The 19080-nt window shown below is 46.4% G+C and overlaps 1 protein-coding gene across 2 annotated transcripts in view; it reads right to left on the bottom strand.

Moving 5' to 3' along the window:
- The window catches only part of LOC141273073 (uncharacterized), a 41949-nt gene extending 24017 nt beyond the window's left edge, over positions 1-17932 (bottom strand). The window contains exon 1 of one of the 2 annotated variants that reach the window (XM_073684428.1): positions 17796-17932. In XM_073684428.1, the coding sequence (XP_073540529.1) occupies positions 17796-17809 (14 nt within the window). In that variant the 5' untranslated portion in view covers positions 17810-17932. The remainder of the gene's footprint in view (positions 1-17795) is intronic. The other variant, XM_073684429.1, reaches the window with a different exon arrangement.
- Between the last annotated feature and the right edge of the window lie 1148 nt (positions 17933-19080).

Below are 19080 nucleotides of genomic sequence, written 5' to 3'. Positions count from 1 at the left end.
CCATTTTCCAGCACGGTCAGACACAGACATTACACAGTACACAGCAGGGGCACATTTATAAGATTATCTCAGCACAGGAACACTTTATTTAACACATCCAATAGTAGAAATTATTATTACTGAGTGAGAGAGAGAGAAAGAAAAAGAGAGAGAGATATATTTTTTTACCAGCTCCAAAGTTCAGCACACCATTGATTTCTATGGGGTTCAGGTTCAAGTAAGGGTATCTAATCCGAATTTTGGGCTAAAGTTCGGCCATACCCGATGAACTTGAACTTCCATGGGTCCACTCATTCCTACTTTGAAACGCTTCAACAAATCCCAGTAATTCTGTTATTGTTTTTTCATGACACATCATACTTTATGTTAGTGGCAAATTTAGGCCTATATGTTGCTTTGCCCCAATTTTTTCACTATTACAAGGAATAGCACAATAATATTAGACCCCACTATTTGTTACCCAGTCTCTTCTGAGCACGCTAATACCCCCACATGTGGTTAGAAACTTCTGTTTAGACAAACAGCAGGGATAGAAAGGGAAGGAGCAAAATTTTAATTTTGGACCACAAATTTGACTTAAATAGATTGTGGGCACCATGTTGCATTTGCACGGCCCCTAAAGCGCCCAAACAGCAGACAACCCCCACAAGGGACCCCATTTTGGAAACTACACCCTTCAAGGATTTTATCCAGGGATATAGCGAGCATTCTGAAATAACAGGTACTACACAGTATTTGATAATATTAGGTCATTATATTGAAAATTTTCTTTTTTTTCAAGAAAATGTTGCTTTGGCCCCAAATTTTTCATCTTCTCAAGAGTTAACATGAAAAATGGACAATACAGCTTGTTACCCACACTCTTCTGCGCATGTCAATACCCTACATGTTGGCAAAAAGTTCTGTTTGGACACAAGACAGCAGGGCTGTGGAGTTGGTAAACCAAACCTCCACCTCTGACTCCTCAATTTCTATGACACCGACTGCACGACTCCTATTCACTCATACATGGCTCATGTTTTAGTGAAAAATTTACTGTAGTAAAATGGTAACATCAGGCTTTTAAACATTATTATGATACAATAATAAAGCCAATTAGATAGAACATAAAATATATTTATGAACTAAGAGGAAAAACAAACTAAAACATCAAGCATACAGAGACAACATATACTGGACTATTTATTTATGTACAGTTTATTGAAAGTTTAGATATGCTTTAAGAAGTACTTACCTTAATCCTGCTTTCCTGTTCACTCCAGCAGTTCTGAGATGAGAATCCTTCCCTATGTGTTTGTTTCCCCCCTTATCTGTAGAGGAGGAGCTTTACTACTTATCATGTACATAAACTGCAGCACAGATTCATCTCAGCTAAAAGTCTAGACCAGTGATGGCAACCGATTGAGTGCCCAAACGGAAACCCAAAACTCACTTATGTATCACAAAGTGCCAACACGGCAATTTAAGTGCCATCACAGGAGACTTGCAAAATACCCAGCCCCCACACACGCACACTGCCCCTCTGCAAAATACACACACACGCACACACACTGCCCCTATGCAAAATACACACACACGCACACACACTGCCCCTATGCAAAATACACACACGCACCCTGCTTGACTGCCGTCACTTAAATAGACATGGCCACGTGCAGTGTGCTGTGCGGCTGTGTCTGCTAGTAATGACGTAGCCGGGTTGGCACTGCACCTTTAATTTTGCTTATTTTTTTTTGTGAGCAGCAGGATGGGGGCTCAAGGGGTGCCAAGCATACCAGGATGTGGGCTCAAGGGGTGCCAAGCATACCAGGATGGGGGATCAAGGGGTGCCATGCACACCAGGATGGGTGATCAAGGGGTGCCATGCATACCAGGATGGGTGATCAAGGGGTGCCATGCATACCAGGATGGGGGCTCAAGGGGTGACATGCATACCAGGATGGGGGCTCAAGGGGTGCCATGCATACCAGGATGGGGGCTCAAGGGGTGCCAAGCATACCAGGATGGGGGCTCAAGGGGTGCCATGCATACCAGGATGGGGGCTCAAGGGATGCAATGCATACCAGGATGGGTGATCAAGGGGTGCCATGCATAACAGGATGGGAGCTCAAGGGGTGCCATACATACCAGGATGGGGATCAGGGGGGTGCCATGCATACCATTATGAGGTATCAAGGAATGCAATGCATACCAGGATGGGAGAATCAATGGGTGCCATGCATACCACGATGGGGATGAGGGGGGCCATACATACCAGGATGTGTGATCAAGGGGTGCCATACATACCAGAATGGGGGATCAAGGGGTACCATGCATACCAGGATGGGTGATCAAGGGGTGCCATGCATACCAGGATGGGTGATCAAGGGGTGCCATGCATACCAGGATGGGTGATCAAGGGGTGCCATGCATACCAGGATGGGTGATCAAGGGGTGCCATGCATACCAGGATGGGGGCTCAAGGGGTGCCATGCATACCAGGATGGGGGCTCAAGGGGTGCCATGCATACCAGGATGGGGGCTCAAGGGGTGCCATGCATACCAGGATGGGGGCTCAAGGGGTGCCAAGCATACCAGGATGGGGGCTCAAGGGGTGCCATGCATACCAGGATGGGGGCTCAAGGGATCCAATGCATACCAGGATGGGTGATCAAGGGGTGCCATGCATAACAGGATGGGAGCTCAAGGGGTGCCATACATACCAGGATGGGGATCAGGGGGGTGCCATGCATACCATGATGGGGTATCAAGGAATGCAATGCATACCAGGATGGGAGAATCAATGGGTGCCATGCATACCAGGATGGGGATGAGGGGGGCCATACATACCAGGATGTGTGATCAAGGGGTGCCATACATACCAGGATGGGGGATCAAGGGGTGCCATGCATACCAGGATGGGGGATCAAGGGGTGCCATACATACCAGGATGGGGATCAGGGGGGTGCCATGCATACCATGATGGGGTATCAAGGAATGCAATGCATACCAGCATGGGAGAATCAATGGGTGCCATGCATACCAGGATGGGGATGAGGGGGGCCATACATACCAGGATGTGTGATCAAGGGGTGCCATACATACCAGGATGGGGGATCAAGGGGTGCCATGCATACCAGGATGGGGGATCAAGGGGTGCCATGCATACCAGAATGGGGGATCAAGGGGTGCCATGTATACCAGAATGGGGGATCAAGGGGTGCCATGAAAACTAGGATGGGGACCAGGGGGTGCCATGCATACCAGGATGGTAGATCAAAGAGGTGCCATGAATACCAGGATGGGGGATCAAGGGGTGTCATGCATTCCAGGATGGGGATGAGGGCCACGTACACCAAGATGGGATGGGGGCCACGTATACCAGGAAGGAGGGGCCAGACATACCAGGATGGAGGATATTAACAGAACTGGGGGACATTACCCCAATACCAGTGTCAGCAGCAGACTCCCTCCCCTATAACAGGGCATCATGACCACATTTTTTGCGTAAATATTTGTTTTCCTATTTTCCTCCTGTAAAACCTAGGTGCGTCTTATGGTCCGGTGCGTATTATAGTCCGAAAAATACGGTAATTCATCTACGGCTGCAGTGACTATTTTGTAACATCCACGCCAGGTTTTATTCTAGAGATTTGCAAATATGCCAGTTTAGTGCCCATACATTGTGCCCCCATAAAGTGTAGAACCCCCATACATTGTACCTACCCAGCTTATGCTTCTGACGATACGCACCTCGTAAATGGTTATGTGCTCTCTCCCCAGTACAATAATGCCAAACATGTGGCCGCTTACTGTGATTTAAGCACAGTGGGGCTCAGAAGGGAGGGGCATTTGTATTTGGGAGCAGGGCTGTGGAGTCGGAGTCATGGAGTCGGTGCCCATTTTGGTGGAGTCGGAGTCGGTATAAAATGGACCGACTCCTAAAATATATAATAAATTGGGTACAGTAATTCAATGCAGTTTGTGAGGAATATTTTTGTCATAAGAATTTGGGAAAGTTATGAAATGTCTAAAAAATGTACACACATGGTCAAAATTGATGGTACCCCTCGTTTAATGAAAGAAAAACCCACAATGGTCACAGAAATAACTTGAATCTGACAAAAGTAATAATAAATTAAAAGTCTATGAAAATGAACAAATGAAAGGCAGACATTGCTTTTCAACCCTGCTTCCACAGAATTTAAAAAAAAAATTAAACTCAAAAAAATTAAACTAAAAAAAAATTAAACCAGGGGAGGAGTCCTGAGGAGATAATTTGCATATTCCCACTGCATTTTGGGGTAAGTGAAGAGTCTCCGCGAGCTCAAAGAACACTGGATTTTGGCTGTTGGAGCTGAAAAGAGGACATCGGTAAACCAGGGGAGGAGTCCTGAGGAGATAATTTGCATATTCCCACTGCATTTTGGGGTAAGTGAAGAGTCTCCGCGAGCTCAAAGAACACTGGATTTTGGCTGTTGGAGCTGAAAAGAGGACATCGGTAAACCAGGGGAGGAGTCCTGAGGAGATAATTTGCATATTCCCACTGCATTTTGGGGTAAGTGAAGAGTGTCCGCGAGCTCAAAGAACACTGGATTTTGGCTGTTGGAGCTGAAAAGAGGACATCGGTAAACCGGGCGCCTACCGGCGCGCGCATTTTGAAGCTTTTTTTTTTTTTAAGCTTTTTTCACTGTTTTCAGAACATTAACAGTAAGAACATGGAAGAGTCCAGGAGCCATTTGGTGAGCTGCATATCCTGCTACATGTTCACAGACTTGCCAGTGGAAAAGCCAAACTTCACATGCCAGAAATGCAAGCTTGTGTCCCTGTTGGAGGAAAAGTTGCGAAATCTAGAAGAGAGGTTAACTACCTTGAAAATCATTAAGGAAGGTGAAGAGTTCTTAGACAGAGCAGAATTATCTCTTCATGATTCAGAAAGAGAAGAAATTCGAACTGCACCTGACGAAACAGAGGAATGGAAGCATGTGACCCAGAGAAGCAGGAGGATCGAGAGGCAGTCAGCACCCATACTGCTCAGGAACCAGTACCAGGCTCTCACGCAGGAGAACCATGAAGAAATACAGCAAAATAAGACTTTGCCAGCAATGAATAACCTTGTAAGCCCTCAGAATCCTCCTGGATGGAGAAAGAAGAATGTTGTGAAGAAAAAACGGAGAGTGGTGGCCATGGGGGATTCCCTGTTAAGAGGAACAGAGGCCGCTATCTGCAGACCAGACATAACCTCAAGAGAAATGTGCTGTCTTCCAGGAGCAAAAATTAAAGATGTGTCTGACAGGATATCAAGACTCTTCAGACCTACAGATCACTACCCATTCCTGCTAATACATGTGGGGACAAATGACACCGCAAGAAAGGACCTGGAAACCATCTGCAGTGACTTTGAAGACTTAGGCAAGAAAGTGAAAGAATTGGGAGCGCAGGTGGTCTTCTCATCCATCATCCCAGTGGATGGCCATGGAACAATGAGGTGGAATAAGATTCTACAGGTGAACAACTGGCTACGTCGATGGTGCCGTCAACAAGGATTTGGATTTCTGGATCACGGAATGAATTACCTATACGATGGACTACTTGCTAGAGATGGGGTGCACCTTACGAAGACTGGAAAACATGTATTTGGAAGTCGCCTTGCTACACTCATCAGGAGAGCTTTAAACTAGAACAATGTGGGAAGGGAAGCAAAAGGCCAGAAAAAGCCATACAGCTGACAAATACTATTGAGATCTCTGCTACTGGAAGTGGAAAGGAAGAACAAAGACAAAACAATTTAAATAATAAAAATATGGGAGGAAGAGAAACCAATCACAAACTAAAATGTTTTTATACAAATGCACAAAGCATGGGCAACAAACAAGGAGAATTGGAACTACTAACGCAGGAAAAGGAATATGATGTTATTGGAATCACTGAAACTTGGTGGGACGATACACATGATTGGAATAAAAGGCTAAAAAGATACAACTTATTTGCAAGAAACAGACTTGATAAACGAGGAGGAGGTGTCGCATTGTATGTTAGAAAAGCGTATATCTGCACAGAGATTGAAGCTTCAGAGACTGGGAGTTCTGTGGAAACTGTTTGGGTAAGAATACAAGGAGAGAACAACAGAAAGGACACCATTGTAGGCATTTACTACAGGCCACCTGGGCAAGCTGAAGATATGGATGAACTCTTTATGTATCAAATGACCAAGTTCTCCAAAAAATATGACGTAGTGGTCATGGGAGATTTCAACTATCCAGACATTTGTTGGGAATCTCTCTCAAGTAAAACTAACAGGTCAAGCAAATTCTTATCCTCTCTTGCTGACAACTTTATCTTCCAAAAGGTAGGGGAGAAAACAAGGGGATCTGCTACTTTGGATCTAATCCTTATAAACAGGGAGGAAATGGTTGAGGAGGTAAAGGTGGCTGGGACGCTAGGAGGCAGCGATCATGCTATTATAGAATTTTGGATAAATAGAGGAGGAAGACATGTGAAGACTCAAACTTCAAGGTTAGATTTTAGAAAGGCAGATTTTAAGAGACTCAGAAAGAGAATAGGAGGGATCCAATGGCTGGATGTCCTTAAGGACAAAAATGTCCAGGAAGGATGGGAAATTTTTAAAAATGAGATTCTCAAAGCACAATCGTTAACAATCCCGAAAAGTAGGAAGAATGGGAAGCATTTAAGGAAACCAGGATGGATGAACACAGAACTTAAACACATGCTAAAAAGAAAGAAAGAAATGTTTATTAAATGGAAAGAGGGAGGCATATCTAAAGAAGATTATAATGCAGTCTGCAGATCCTGTAGGGCACGTATCAGGTTAGCTAAAGCTGACAATGAATTAAGGCTTGCAAGAGATGTCAAAAGCAATAAAAAAGGATTTTGGGGGTATGTCAAAAGTAAAAGAAAAGTCAAAGATGCTATAGGATTTTTACAGGATGAAAATGGAGAAATGGTAAGAGAGGATGTTGAGAAGGCCGAACTTTTTAATTCCTATTTTGCATCTGTTTTCTCTCAGAAAGAAAATGTAACATCAACTGATCTTCACTGTCCTTTTAGAGGAATAGAGGAATCTAAGTTATCTGTAAACAGAAAGATTGTGAGGGAATATTTAGCTAACATAAATGAGTTCAAGTCTCCAGGTCCAGATGAATTACACCCCAGAGTACTGAAGGAGATCATAGAAGAAATTTTAGAACCACTCTCCATAATCTTTGAAAATTCTTGGAGAACAGGAGAAGTCCCAGAAGACTGGAGAAGAGCAAATGTTGTTCCTATCTTCAAAAAGGGGAAGAAGGTGGACCCAGGGAACTATAGGCCGGTGAGTCTGACTTCTATACCAGGAAAGATCTTTGAACAAATTATTAAACAACATGTATGTAAGTACATGGATAAGAATGAAGTGATTAACCAGAGTCAGCATGGGTTTGTAACTAACAAGTCATGTCAGACTAACTTAATTTCCTTCTATGACAGAATCACTGACTGGGTGGATCAGGGAAATGCTGTAGATATGGTATATCTTGACTTCAGCAAAGCATTTGACAAAGTATCTCACACCATCCTTATTGAAAAAATGACCAAGTATGCAATGGACCAGGCAACTGTTAGGTGGATTCATAACTGGCTTAGTGATCGGACTCAAAGGGTGGTTGTAAATGGCTTCACATCCAGCTGGATGAATGTCTCAAGTGGGGTACCACAGGGCTCCGTCCTGGGACCTGTATTGTTCAACATCTTTATCAATGATTTAGATGAAGGAATTGAGGGTAAACTGATTAAATTTGCTGATGACACAAAGCTAGGAGGGATAGCTAATACTAGAGAAGAGAGAGAGAGGATTCAAAAAGACCTAAATAAACTGGAGCAGTGGGCAGCAACCAACAGAATGGTTTTTAACAGGGAAAAATGCAAAGTACTACATCTGGGCAATAAAAATGAAAAAAGCATATACAGAATGGGAGGAATAGAGCTAAGCAACAGTACATGTGAAAAAGACTTAGGTATACTAATAGATCATAGACTGAACATGAGTCAACAGTGTGATGCAGCAGCAAAAAAGGCAAATACAATTCTGGGATGTATTAACAGAAGCATACAGTCTAGATCACGTGAAGTCATTATCGGTCTTTACTCCTCTTTGGTCAGACCTCATCTGGAATACTGTGTACAGTTTTGGGCACCACATTTTAAAAAAGACATAGACAAACTGGAGCAAGTTCCTATGAGGAACGGTTGCAGGATTTGGGAATGTTTAGCTTGCAAAACAGAAGACTGAGAGGAGACTTAATAGCTGTCTACAAATATGTCAAGGGCTGTCACATTGTAGAAGGATCATCTTTATTCTCATTTGCACAAGGAAAGACTAGAAGCAATGGGATGAAACTAAATGGGAGGAGACACAGATTAGATATTAGAAAAAACTTTTTGACAGTTAGGGTGATTAATGAGTGGAACAGGCTGCCACGAGAGGTGGTGAGTTCCCCTTCAATGGACGTCTTCAAACAGAGGCTGGACAGACATCTGTCTGAGATGATTTAGTGAATCCTGCTTTGAGCAGGGGGTGGACCAGATGACCCAGGAGGTCCCTTCCAACTCTACCATTCTATGATTCTATGATTCATGAAATAGGCCTGGACAGAAATGATGGTACCCCTGAAAATAATGTAACAAAAGGAACACGTTAAATCAAGTTGTGTCCACTAATTTGCATCACAGGTGTCTACAATCTTGTAATCAGTTAGTGGGCCTGTATATAGGGCTACAGATACTCACTGTGCTGTTTGGTGACATGGTGTGTACCACACTTAACATGGACCAGAGGAAGCAAAGGAAAGGGTTGTCACAGGAGATGAGAATGAGAAAATTATAGACAAGCATGTTAAAGGTAATGGTTATAAGACCATCTCCAAGCAGCTTGATGTTCCTGTGACTACAGTTTCACGCATTATTCAGAAATGTAAAATCCATGGGACTGTAGCCAACCTCCCTGGACGTGGCCGCAGGAGGAAAATTGATGACAAATCAAAGAGACGAATAATACGATTGGCAACAAAAGAGCACAGGATAATTTCTAAAGAGATTAAAGGTGAACTTCAAGCTCAAGGAACATCAGTGTCAGATCGCACCATCTGTCATTGTTTGACCCAAAGTGGACTTCATGGGAGACGACCAAGGAGAACACTATTGTTAAAAAAAAATCATAAAAAAGCCAAGCTGGAATTTGCCAGACTACATGTCGACAAGCCACAAAGCTTCTGGGAGAATGTCCTAGGGACAAATGAGACAAAAATGGGAGTTTTTGGCAAGGTACATCAGCTATGTTCACAGATGGAAAAATGAAGCATAGCAAAAAAAGAACACTGTCCCTACTGTGAAACATGGAGGAGGCTCTGTTATGTTCTGGGGCTGCTTTGCTGCATCTGGCACAGGGTGTCTTGAATCTGTGCAGGGTACAATGAAATATCAAGACTATCAAGGGATTGTAGAGAGAAATGTGCAGCCTAGTGTCAGAAAGCTTGGTCTCAGTCGCAGGTCATGGGTCTTGCAACAGGATAATGACCCAAAACACACAGCTAAAAACACCCAAGAATGACTAAGAGGAAAACATTGGACTATTCTGAAGTGGCCTTCTATGAGCCCTGACCTAAATCCTATTCAGCATCTTTGGAAAGAGCTGAAACATGCCATCTGGAAAAGGCAACCTTCAAACACGAGACAACTGGAGCAGTTTGCTCATGAGGAGTGGGCCAAAATACCTGTCGAGAGGAGCAGAAGTCTCATTGACAGTTACAGGAATCGTTTGATTGCAGTCATTGCCTCAAAAGGCTGTTCAACAAAATATTAAGTTACAAGTACCATCATTTCTGTCCAGGCCTATTTCATGAGTTTATTTTTTTTTTAAATTCTGTGGACGCAGGGTTGAAAAGCAATGTCTGACTTTCATTTGTTCATTTTCATAGATTTTTAATTTATTATTACTTTCGTCAGATTCAAGTTATTTCTGTGACCATTGTGGGTTTTTCTTTCATTAAACGATGGGTACCAACAATCAATTTTGACCACTTGTGTATGTCTTATTCCTGATGTAGCTGAGAAAAATGTGTCCTACCGTAAATTTATCACTTAAACATGAGCCATGTATGAGGGAGTCGGAGTCGGTGACATGGAAATTGAGGAGTCGGAGTCGAAGGTTTGGCTTACCGACTCCACAGCCCTGTTTGGGAGCGCAGAATTCATGGGATTTTATTTGACTGAGTGGGAGCCATGTTGCTTTTCCAGAGTCTTTGTTCTACCAGTAGTGTGGGAACCCCCTATAGTTCCAGTGACAGATGACTGACCTGAGTGGGGGCTGGTTTTGTGTGGGATAAATTAGGGTTTTTATTGGTAACATTTTGGGGTACATAATATTTTTTGATCGCTTTCATTATAAGGCTGGGATCACAATTTTCTGTTCTACGCTGAGCATTTACGTTGGGGTTTCCCCAAAAAATGCGATTCAGAAGAAACCCCAGGACAGAATCCCTCACTCTAATGATGCAGATAGAGAAACTTTGGAGTCCGTTTGGCGTCTGCTCTGGTGGTATCCATCTTTTTAGGTGTTCACAGAACTCTGGTGAACCACACTTGTGCGCGAAAAAAACGCCTAAACTCATGGGACACCGCCGGAACAGAGGCCAAACAGAGTCCAAAGTGACTCCATTTGCTCATAAGTGAGTGGTTCCGTCGAAGGTTTTGCTTGACTTGCGGTTATGGGGATTTACACAGAAAACCAGACGTAAGAGCTCAGCAGAGAGCGCAGGATAAATGTGAGTTGAGCCTTATGCAGATTTTTGGAGGCAGAATGAACAGCAGTACAAGAATGGTCTCTATTTTTATATTCACACGGTTCACCGTGAGGTGTAATTGATAAGGCAGATTTATTCTTCAGGTAGGTGCGATTACAGCGATACCAGATTTCTATAAATTTTTTAGGTTTTGCTGCTATCACACAGTAAAAATGCTTCTTTTTCTTATAAAAAAAATAATTTTTTTGCTGACATATCCCGAGAGCTGTAACTTTTTTATTGTTTGGCTAACAGAGCTGTATGATGGCTTATTTTTTGCGAGACGAGTTGCAGATTTTTGCTCGTATCATTTTGGGGTACATAATGTTTTTTGATCACTTTTTATTCAGATTTTTCAGACAAAATGACCAAAAAGTATCAATTCAGTTATTGTTTTTATATATTTTTTTCACAGTTCATCGTGTGGTAAAAGTTATAAGACTGATTTATTCTTCAGTGCAATCACAGCAATACCAGATTTATATATTTTTTTATGCTTTGCAACTTTTACAGACATGAATCTGATTTTGCATCGTCATACTCTGCGAGCCAAATTTTTTTTTTTTTTGCCGAATGAGCCATATTAGGGCTTGATTTTTGCAGGAAGATTTGGCGTTCTTACTTATATCTTTTTTTTACATACGAGTTTTTGATCGATTTTTATTACATTTTTTGTGAGTCAGTATGATGAAAAAGCGACATTTTTGCCATGCTTTTTATTTTTTTACGGTATTAGCCGCACAGAATAAATAACGAGCCAGTTTTATAGATCAGGACGTTCCGAACGCGGTGATACCAATTATGTGTACTTTTTTATCTTTGTTTTATAACAAATGCTGTGTTTTTAGTGGCAAAATGGCATTTTTGTGATTTTTGGGCACGTTTTTTGTGTTTTTTTCCTCTTTTACATATTTTATTTTATTTTTTTTTATTTTTTTTTTTTACACTTTTTCACTAAGTACGACTGTCGAACATGTATAATTTTTACTATAATTGCTGGTCTCATATACTGTAGTGCCGGAGACCTGTCAGTGTCTCACTGGCTCAGCCTGTGAGACCCAGCTTCTAGCTGGATCTCACCTACCACCGTTCCTCAGGGTACCATGGCAACAATCGACACCCTGCCAAAGGGGGCTTTTAACCTCCTTTTACCAATATTTAACGGGTTGATCGGCCCTAAAAATGGCCGGAGTTGATACCGCAGGGTGTCAGCTGTCATGTATAGCTGTCACCCGTGGTAATTTTGACCGCAGGGCGGTGTTCTTCACTTATTCCCGATCGCTGCTTTAAAATGAGGATGAATGAATAAAGCCCCTTAACGTCCACTGTTTTAATGCGTATCAACTGTCATTAAGGGGTTAAAAGGGTCATCCATTCTTCTGATAAACATTTACATGCACTCTTGTGGTCACATGACTGGCTGTCACTCTCGTGGTCACATGACTTTGAACATGGCTGCAAACATCTAGTCGGAATGTGGCCGGATGTATGCAAATAGCATACTTGCAGTTAAGCAATCTCCCGTTCTCACAGCCGACACTGAAGAATCCTGTCAGTGTGCGAATGCTGTGAGGATTCAGAAGTCTGCAGTCACATAGACTAACTGTGGACATTTAGCAAAAGACCGGACAACTCCTTTCACTATGGTTTATGGTTTTATGGTTTCTGGCACAGTTTGCACATTTTAGGGGTTTTTAATTGTGTTCTCTTTGCTTATGTTATAAAAATGATTTATGTTGGATGTGTGACTTATTTTTTGTATGTGCATTTTTCTCTAGGTATATATTTCACGTACCTTATAAGCACTCCGTATATTTATGCCCTTTAAATTTTTCACTCTTTGTTTCATTGCAGCCATTTAGTAAATTCTAAAAAGTTCATTTTTTTTCTCATTAATGTGCACGCTGCACCCCATCTTGACTGAAAAAAACAGAAATGTAGAAATTTTTGCAGATTAAAAAAGAAAAACTGAAATATCACATGGTCATTAAGTATTCAGACCCTTTGCTCAGACACTCATATTTAAGTCACATGCTGTCCATTTCCTTGTGATCCTCCTTGAGATGGTTCCACTCCTTCATTGGAGTCCAGCTGTGTTTAATTAAACTGATAGGACTTGATTTGGAAAGGCACACACCTGTCTATATAAGACCTCACAGTTCACAGTGCATGTCAGACCAAATGGGAATCATGAGCTCAAAGGAACTGCCCAAGGAGCTCAGAGACAGAATTGTGGCAAGGCACAGGATCTGGCCAAGGTTACAAAAGAATTTCTGCAGTACTCAAGGTTCCTAAGAGCACAGTGGCCTCCATATTCCTTAAATGGAAGTAGTTTTGGACCACCAGAAGTCTTCCTAGACCTGGCCGTCCAGCCAAACTGAGCAATCGTGGGAGAAGAGCCTTGGTAAGAGAGGTAAAGAAGAACCCCAAGATCACTGTGGCTGAGCTCCAGAGATGCAGTAGGGAGATGGGAGAAAGTTCCACAAAGTCAACTATCACTGCAGCCCTCCACCAGTCGGGCCTTTATGGCAGAGTGGCCCAACGGAAGCCTCTCCTCAGTGCAAGACATATGAAAGCCTGCATAGAGTTTGCTCAAAAACACATGAAGGACTCCCAGACTATGAGATTCTCTGGTCTGATGAGACGAAGATAGAACTTTTTGGTGATAATTCTAAGCGGTATGTGTGGAGAAAACCAGGCACTGCTCATCACCTGCCCAATACAATCCCAACAGTGAAACATGGTGGTGGCAGCATCATGCTATGGGGGTGTTTTTCAGCTGCAGGGACAGGATGACTGGTTGCAATTGAAGGAAACATGAATTCGGCCAAGTACAGAGATATCCTGGATGAAAACCTCTTCCAGAGTGCTCTGGACCTCAGACTTGGCCGAAGGTTTACCTTCCAACAAGACAATGACCCTAAGCACACAGCTAAAATAATATGAGTGGCTTCAGAACAACTCTTTGACCATTCTTTACTGGACCAGCCAGAGCCCTTACGTAAACCCAATTGAGCATCTCTGGAGAGACCTGAAAATGGTTGTCCACCAACGTTCACCATCCAACCTGATGGAACTGGAGAGGATCTGCAAGGAAGAATGGCAGAGGATCCCCAAATCCAGGTGTGAAAAACTTGTTGCATCATTCCCAAGAAGACTCACGGCTGTACTAGCTCAAAAGGGTGCTTCTACTCAATACTGAGCAAAGGGTCTGAATACTTATGACCATGTGATATTTCAGTTTTTCTTTTTTAATAAATTTGCAAAAATTTCTACATTTCTGTTTTTTTCAGTCAAGATGGGGTGCAGCGTGCACATTAATGAGAAAAAAAATGAACTTTTTAGAATTTACCAAATGGCTGCAATGAAACAAAGAGTGAAAAATTTAAAGGGGTCTGAATACTTTCCGTACCCACTGTATATGGAGCTCACTTGTCTCTCCTAAGGATACATCATCAATATCTACAGTAAGTCCTAGACCCCTGTAATGGGTTTAATATAAAATTATGTGTGTTGTATCAGATGGTAGAGAGCTTTATTTGGACAAAAAAAGTAAAACAAAAATTTTTTTCTGAAAATATTAAAGGGAACCTGATAGCTTCCTCAGGCCCCCCAAACCGCCATTACTACCTTTACACCCTTCCTAACAAGACATTCTATTGTCTTATTGATTACTGCATATGGCAAAAACAGATTTTATAACTATGGTGGCGATATGTCATCAGACTAGTCATCTAACTTACCATGTTAACACCCTTTTGGCGTGGGTAACATGCAATATGCAAATCAGTGGGTGGCAGGTCGTGGATGCGCGGTTTTCTTCAGACTAGCCATCCCACTAATCATGTTATTCGGTTCCTTTGGCGTAACACAATTTGTAAGAGTGGTGGCACCGCCGACTCTTAGCAAATTTCTGCCTCCCTGACAAAGAGCAGTAAGCGGGGTGTACGCAACCTGAGTTCATCAGCGCATGGGGGATGAGCAGGGAGGCAGTGGTGATCTTGGGGGGGGGGGGGGATGATGGCGTTTATAGACTGAGGGGGAATTGGCGGCTTGTAGTTTCACTTAATAGAGAAATGGGAGTAGTAGAATCCAGCTGGAGTGACCTGAATTTGAAGCAGGCCATCACTATCTATGTAATGGTGGTGTTAGATCCGTAGCCCAAAGTTATTTAACCCTTTCAATAATGCCCTTCAGAGCCCACTTTGATGCCCATTTTTGTGCCAGTTTAAAAACTTTTGTAGCCGCTTTTAAGTGTATTCACATCAGGGCACCTCGCTGCCTTGTATTTTATTATTGTGATTGTTTTATTTTTGTCGTTAAACCTGCAAAACACAGAAAAAAATAAACTGGCGAATAAGAAACCAACTTCAGCATCGTTAGTAGCAGGGGACGATGGGACTTGTAGTGGCAGGGGACGATGGGACTTGTAGTGGCAGGCGACGATGGGACTTGTAGTGGCAGGCGACGATGGGACTTGCAGTGGCAGGCGACGATGGGACTTGCAGTGGCAGGGGACGATGGGACTTGCAGTGGCAGGGGACGATGGGACTTGTAGTGGCAGGCGACGATGGGACTTGCAGTGGCAGGCGACGATGGGACTTGCAGTGGCAGGGGACGATGGGACTTGCAGTGGCAGGGGACGATGGGACTTGTAGTGGCAGGGGACGATGGGACTTGTAGTGGCAGGGGACGATGGGACTTGCAGTGGCAGGGGACGATGGGACTTGCAGTGGCAGGGGACGATGGGACTTGCAGTGGCAGGGGACGATGGGACTTGTAGTATGTGGCAGGGGACGATGGGACTTGCAGTGGCAGGCGACGATGGGACTTGCAGTGGCAGGGGACGATGGGACTTGTAGTATGTGGCAGGGGACGGTGGGACTTGTAGTATGTGGCAGGGGACGGTGGGACTTGTAGTATGTGGCAGGGGACGATGGGACTTGTAGTATGTGGCAGGGGACGATGGGACTTGTAGTATGTGGCAGGGGACGATGGGACTTGCAGTGGCAGGCGACGATGGGACTTGCAGTGGCAGGGGACGATGGGACTTGCAGTGGCAGGGGACGATGGGACTTGCAGTATGTGGCAGGGGACGATGGGACTTGCAGTGGCAGGCGACGATGGGACTTGCAGTGGCAGGGGACGATGGGACTTGCAGTGGCAGGGGACGATGGGACTTGTAGTATGTGGCAGGGGACGGTGGGACTTGTAGTATGTGGCAGGGGACGATGGGACTTGTAGTATGTGGCAGGGGACGATGGGACTTGTAGTATGTGGCAGGGGACGATGGGACTTGTAGTATGTGGCAGGGGACGATGGGACTTGCAGTGGCAGGGGACGATGGGACTTGCAGTGGCAGGGGACGATGGGACTTGTAGTATGTGGCAGGGGACGGTGGGACTTGTAGTATGTGGCAGGGGACGGTGGGACTTGTAGTATGTGGCAGGGGACGGTGGGACTTGTAGTATGTGGCAGGGGATGGTGGGACTTGTAGTATGTGGCAGGGGATGGTGGGACTTGTAGTAGCAGGGGACGGTGGGACTTGTAGTGGCAGGGGAAGATGCAACTTGTAGTGGCAGGGGACGGTGGGACTTGTAGTGGCAGGGGACGATGGGACTTGTAGTGGCAGGGGACGATGGGACTTGTAGTATGTGGCAGGGGACGGTGGGACTTGTAGTATGTGGCAGGGGACGGTGGGACTTGTAGTATGTGGCAGGGGACGGTGGGACTTGTAGTGGCAGGGGACGGTGGGACTTGTAGTATCAGTCACGGGAAGATGGGACTTGTAGTGGCAGGGGAAGATGGGACTTGTAGTGGCAGGGGACGGTGGGACTTGTAGTGGCAGGGGAAGATGCGACTTGTAGTGGCAGGGGACGGTGGGACTTGTAGTATGTGGCAGGGGACGATGGGACTTGTAGTATGCGGCAGGGGACGATGGGACTTGTAGTATGTGGCAGGGGACGATGGGACTTGTAGTATGTGGCAGGGGACGATGGGACTTGTAGTGGCCGGGGATGATGGGACTTGTAGTATGTGGCAGGGGACGGTGGGACTTGTAGTATGTGGCAGGGGACGGTGGGACTTGTAGTATGTGGCAGGGGACGGTGGGACTTGTAGTGGCAGGGGACGGTGGGACTTGTAGTATGTGGCAGGGGACGGTGGGACTTGTAGTGGCAGGGGACGGTGGGACTTGTAGTATGTGGCAGGGGACGATGGGACTTGTAGTATGCGGCAGGGGACGATGGGACTTGTAGTATGTGGCAGGGGACGATGGGACTTGTAGTGGCCGGGGATGATGGGACTTGTAGTATGTGGCAGGGGACGGTGGGACTTGTAGTGGCAGGGGACGGTGGGACTTGTAGTGGCAGGGGACGGTGGGACTTGTAGTGGCAGGGGACGGTGGGACTTGTAGTGGCAGGGGACGGTGGGACTTGTAGTATCAGTCACGGGAAGATGGGACTTGTAGTGGCAGGGGACGGTGGGACTTGTAGCATCAGTCACGGGAAGATGGGACTTGTAGTGGCCGGGGAAGATGGGACTTGTAGTGGCAGGGGAAGATGGGACTTGTAGTGGCAAGGGACGGTGGGATTTGTAGTGGCAGGGGACGGTGGGACTTGTAGTACCAGGGGACGATGGGACTTGTAGTATCAGTCAGGGGATGATGGGACTTGTAGTATCAGTCAGGGGATGATGGGACTTGTAGTATCAGTCAGGGGAAGATGGGACATGTAGTGGTAGGGGATGATGGGACTTGTAGTGGCAGGGGATGATGGGACTTGTAGCTGTAGATACATGTAGAAGATGAGCCTTGTAGTGGCAGAAGCTGATTGGACCTCTACTTGTCATCATCACAATATGATGGGACTAGTAACTGTACATGGCAGGGGATGATGGGAATGTAGTAGCGCACACAGGCGTGTGCCTGGATTAGTGACCGTACACGATGATGGAGATGAGGTGTTACGTTACCACCAGTACCTTCTCACCTGCATCTCCTATGAATTCCTCGCGGTACGTTGTAGCCACCAGAAACACGTCACCTGGAAACTTCCGACTCCTGCGTTCCACTCCACTCATCGTGTCTGGGAAGCGTCATTCCTCTTGTGTCAGCAGGGGCCGCTAGAGCGCAGCAGGGTGAGCGGAACTCCGGGATTGTGGGTAATGTGAGAGAACAGAACGAAATCCATAGCTCCGTGCAGTGTAAGAAGTCACAGGAGCAGCCGGGGAGGGAAGAGGATGCGGCTGGTGCTGTGGGGAGCAGACACTGAGGGATTAGCAGCAGTCAGGGGACAGGGGGGCCACGGGGAGCGGTGTGCGACAAGAGGGCCGCGGGGAGCGGTGTGGGACAGGTGACAGGAGGGCCGCGGGGAGCGGTGTGGGACAGGAGGGCCGCGGGGAGCGGTGTTGGACAGGAGGGCCGCGGGGAGCGGTGTGGGACAGGAGGGCCACGGGGAGCGGTGTGGGACAGGAGGGGTGCGGTGTGGGACAGGAGGGCCGCGGGGAGCGGTGTGGGACAGGAGGGCCACGGGGAGCGGTGTGGGACAGGAGGGGTGCGGTGTGGGACAGGGGTGCCACGGGGTGAGGTGTGGGACAGGAGGGCCACGGGGAGCGGTGTGGGACAGGAGGGGTGCGGTGTGGGACAGGGGGGCCACGGGGTGCGGTGTGGGACAGGAGGGCGACGGGGAGCGGTGTGGGACAGGAGGGCGACGGGGAGCGGTGTTGGACAGGAGGGCGACGGGGTGCGGTGTGGGACAGGAGGGCGACGGGGTGCGGTGTGGGACAGGAGGGCGACGGGGAGCGGTGTGGGACAGGAGGGCGACGGGGAGCGGTGTGGGACAGGAGGGCGACGGGGAGCGGTGTGGGACAGGAGGGCCATGGGGAGCGGTGTGGGACAGGAGGGCCATGGGGAGCGGTGTGGGACAGGAGAGCGGAGCGGTGTGGGACAGGAGGACGACGCGGAGCGGTGTGGGACAGGAGAGCGGAGCGGTGTGGGACAGGAGGGCCATGGGGAGCGGTGTGGGACAGGAGGGCCATGGGGAGCGGTGTGGGACAGGAGAGCGGAGCGGTGTGGGACAGGAGGACGACGCGGAGCGGTGTGGGACAGGAGGGCGGAGCGGAGCGGTGTGGGACAGGAGGGCGGAGCGGAGCGGTGTGGGACAGGAGGGCGACGCGGAACGGTGTGGGACAGGAGAGCGGTGTGGGACAGGAGGGCGACGCGGAGCGGTGTGGGCCAGGAGGGTTGCCTCTAGATCGGAGTTGATTT

Source organism: Phyllobates terribilis, unplaced genomic scaffold, assembly GCF_046119375.1.
Source record: "Phyllobates terribilis strain yellow unplaced genomic scaffold, ASM4611937v1 Scaffold_5__5_contigs__length_657084704, whole genome shotgun sequence".
NCBI classification, from domain to species: domain Eukaryota; kingdom Metazoa; phylum Chordata; class Amphibia; order Anura; family Dendrobatidae; genus Phyllobates; species Phyllobates terribilis.
The sequence above is the reverse complement of the archived record's forward strand: the minus strand, read 5'-3'. Positions and strand labels throughout refer to the sequence as shown.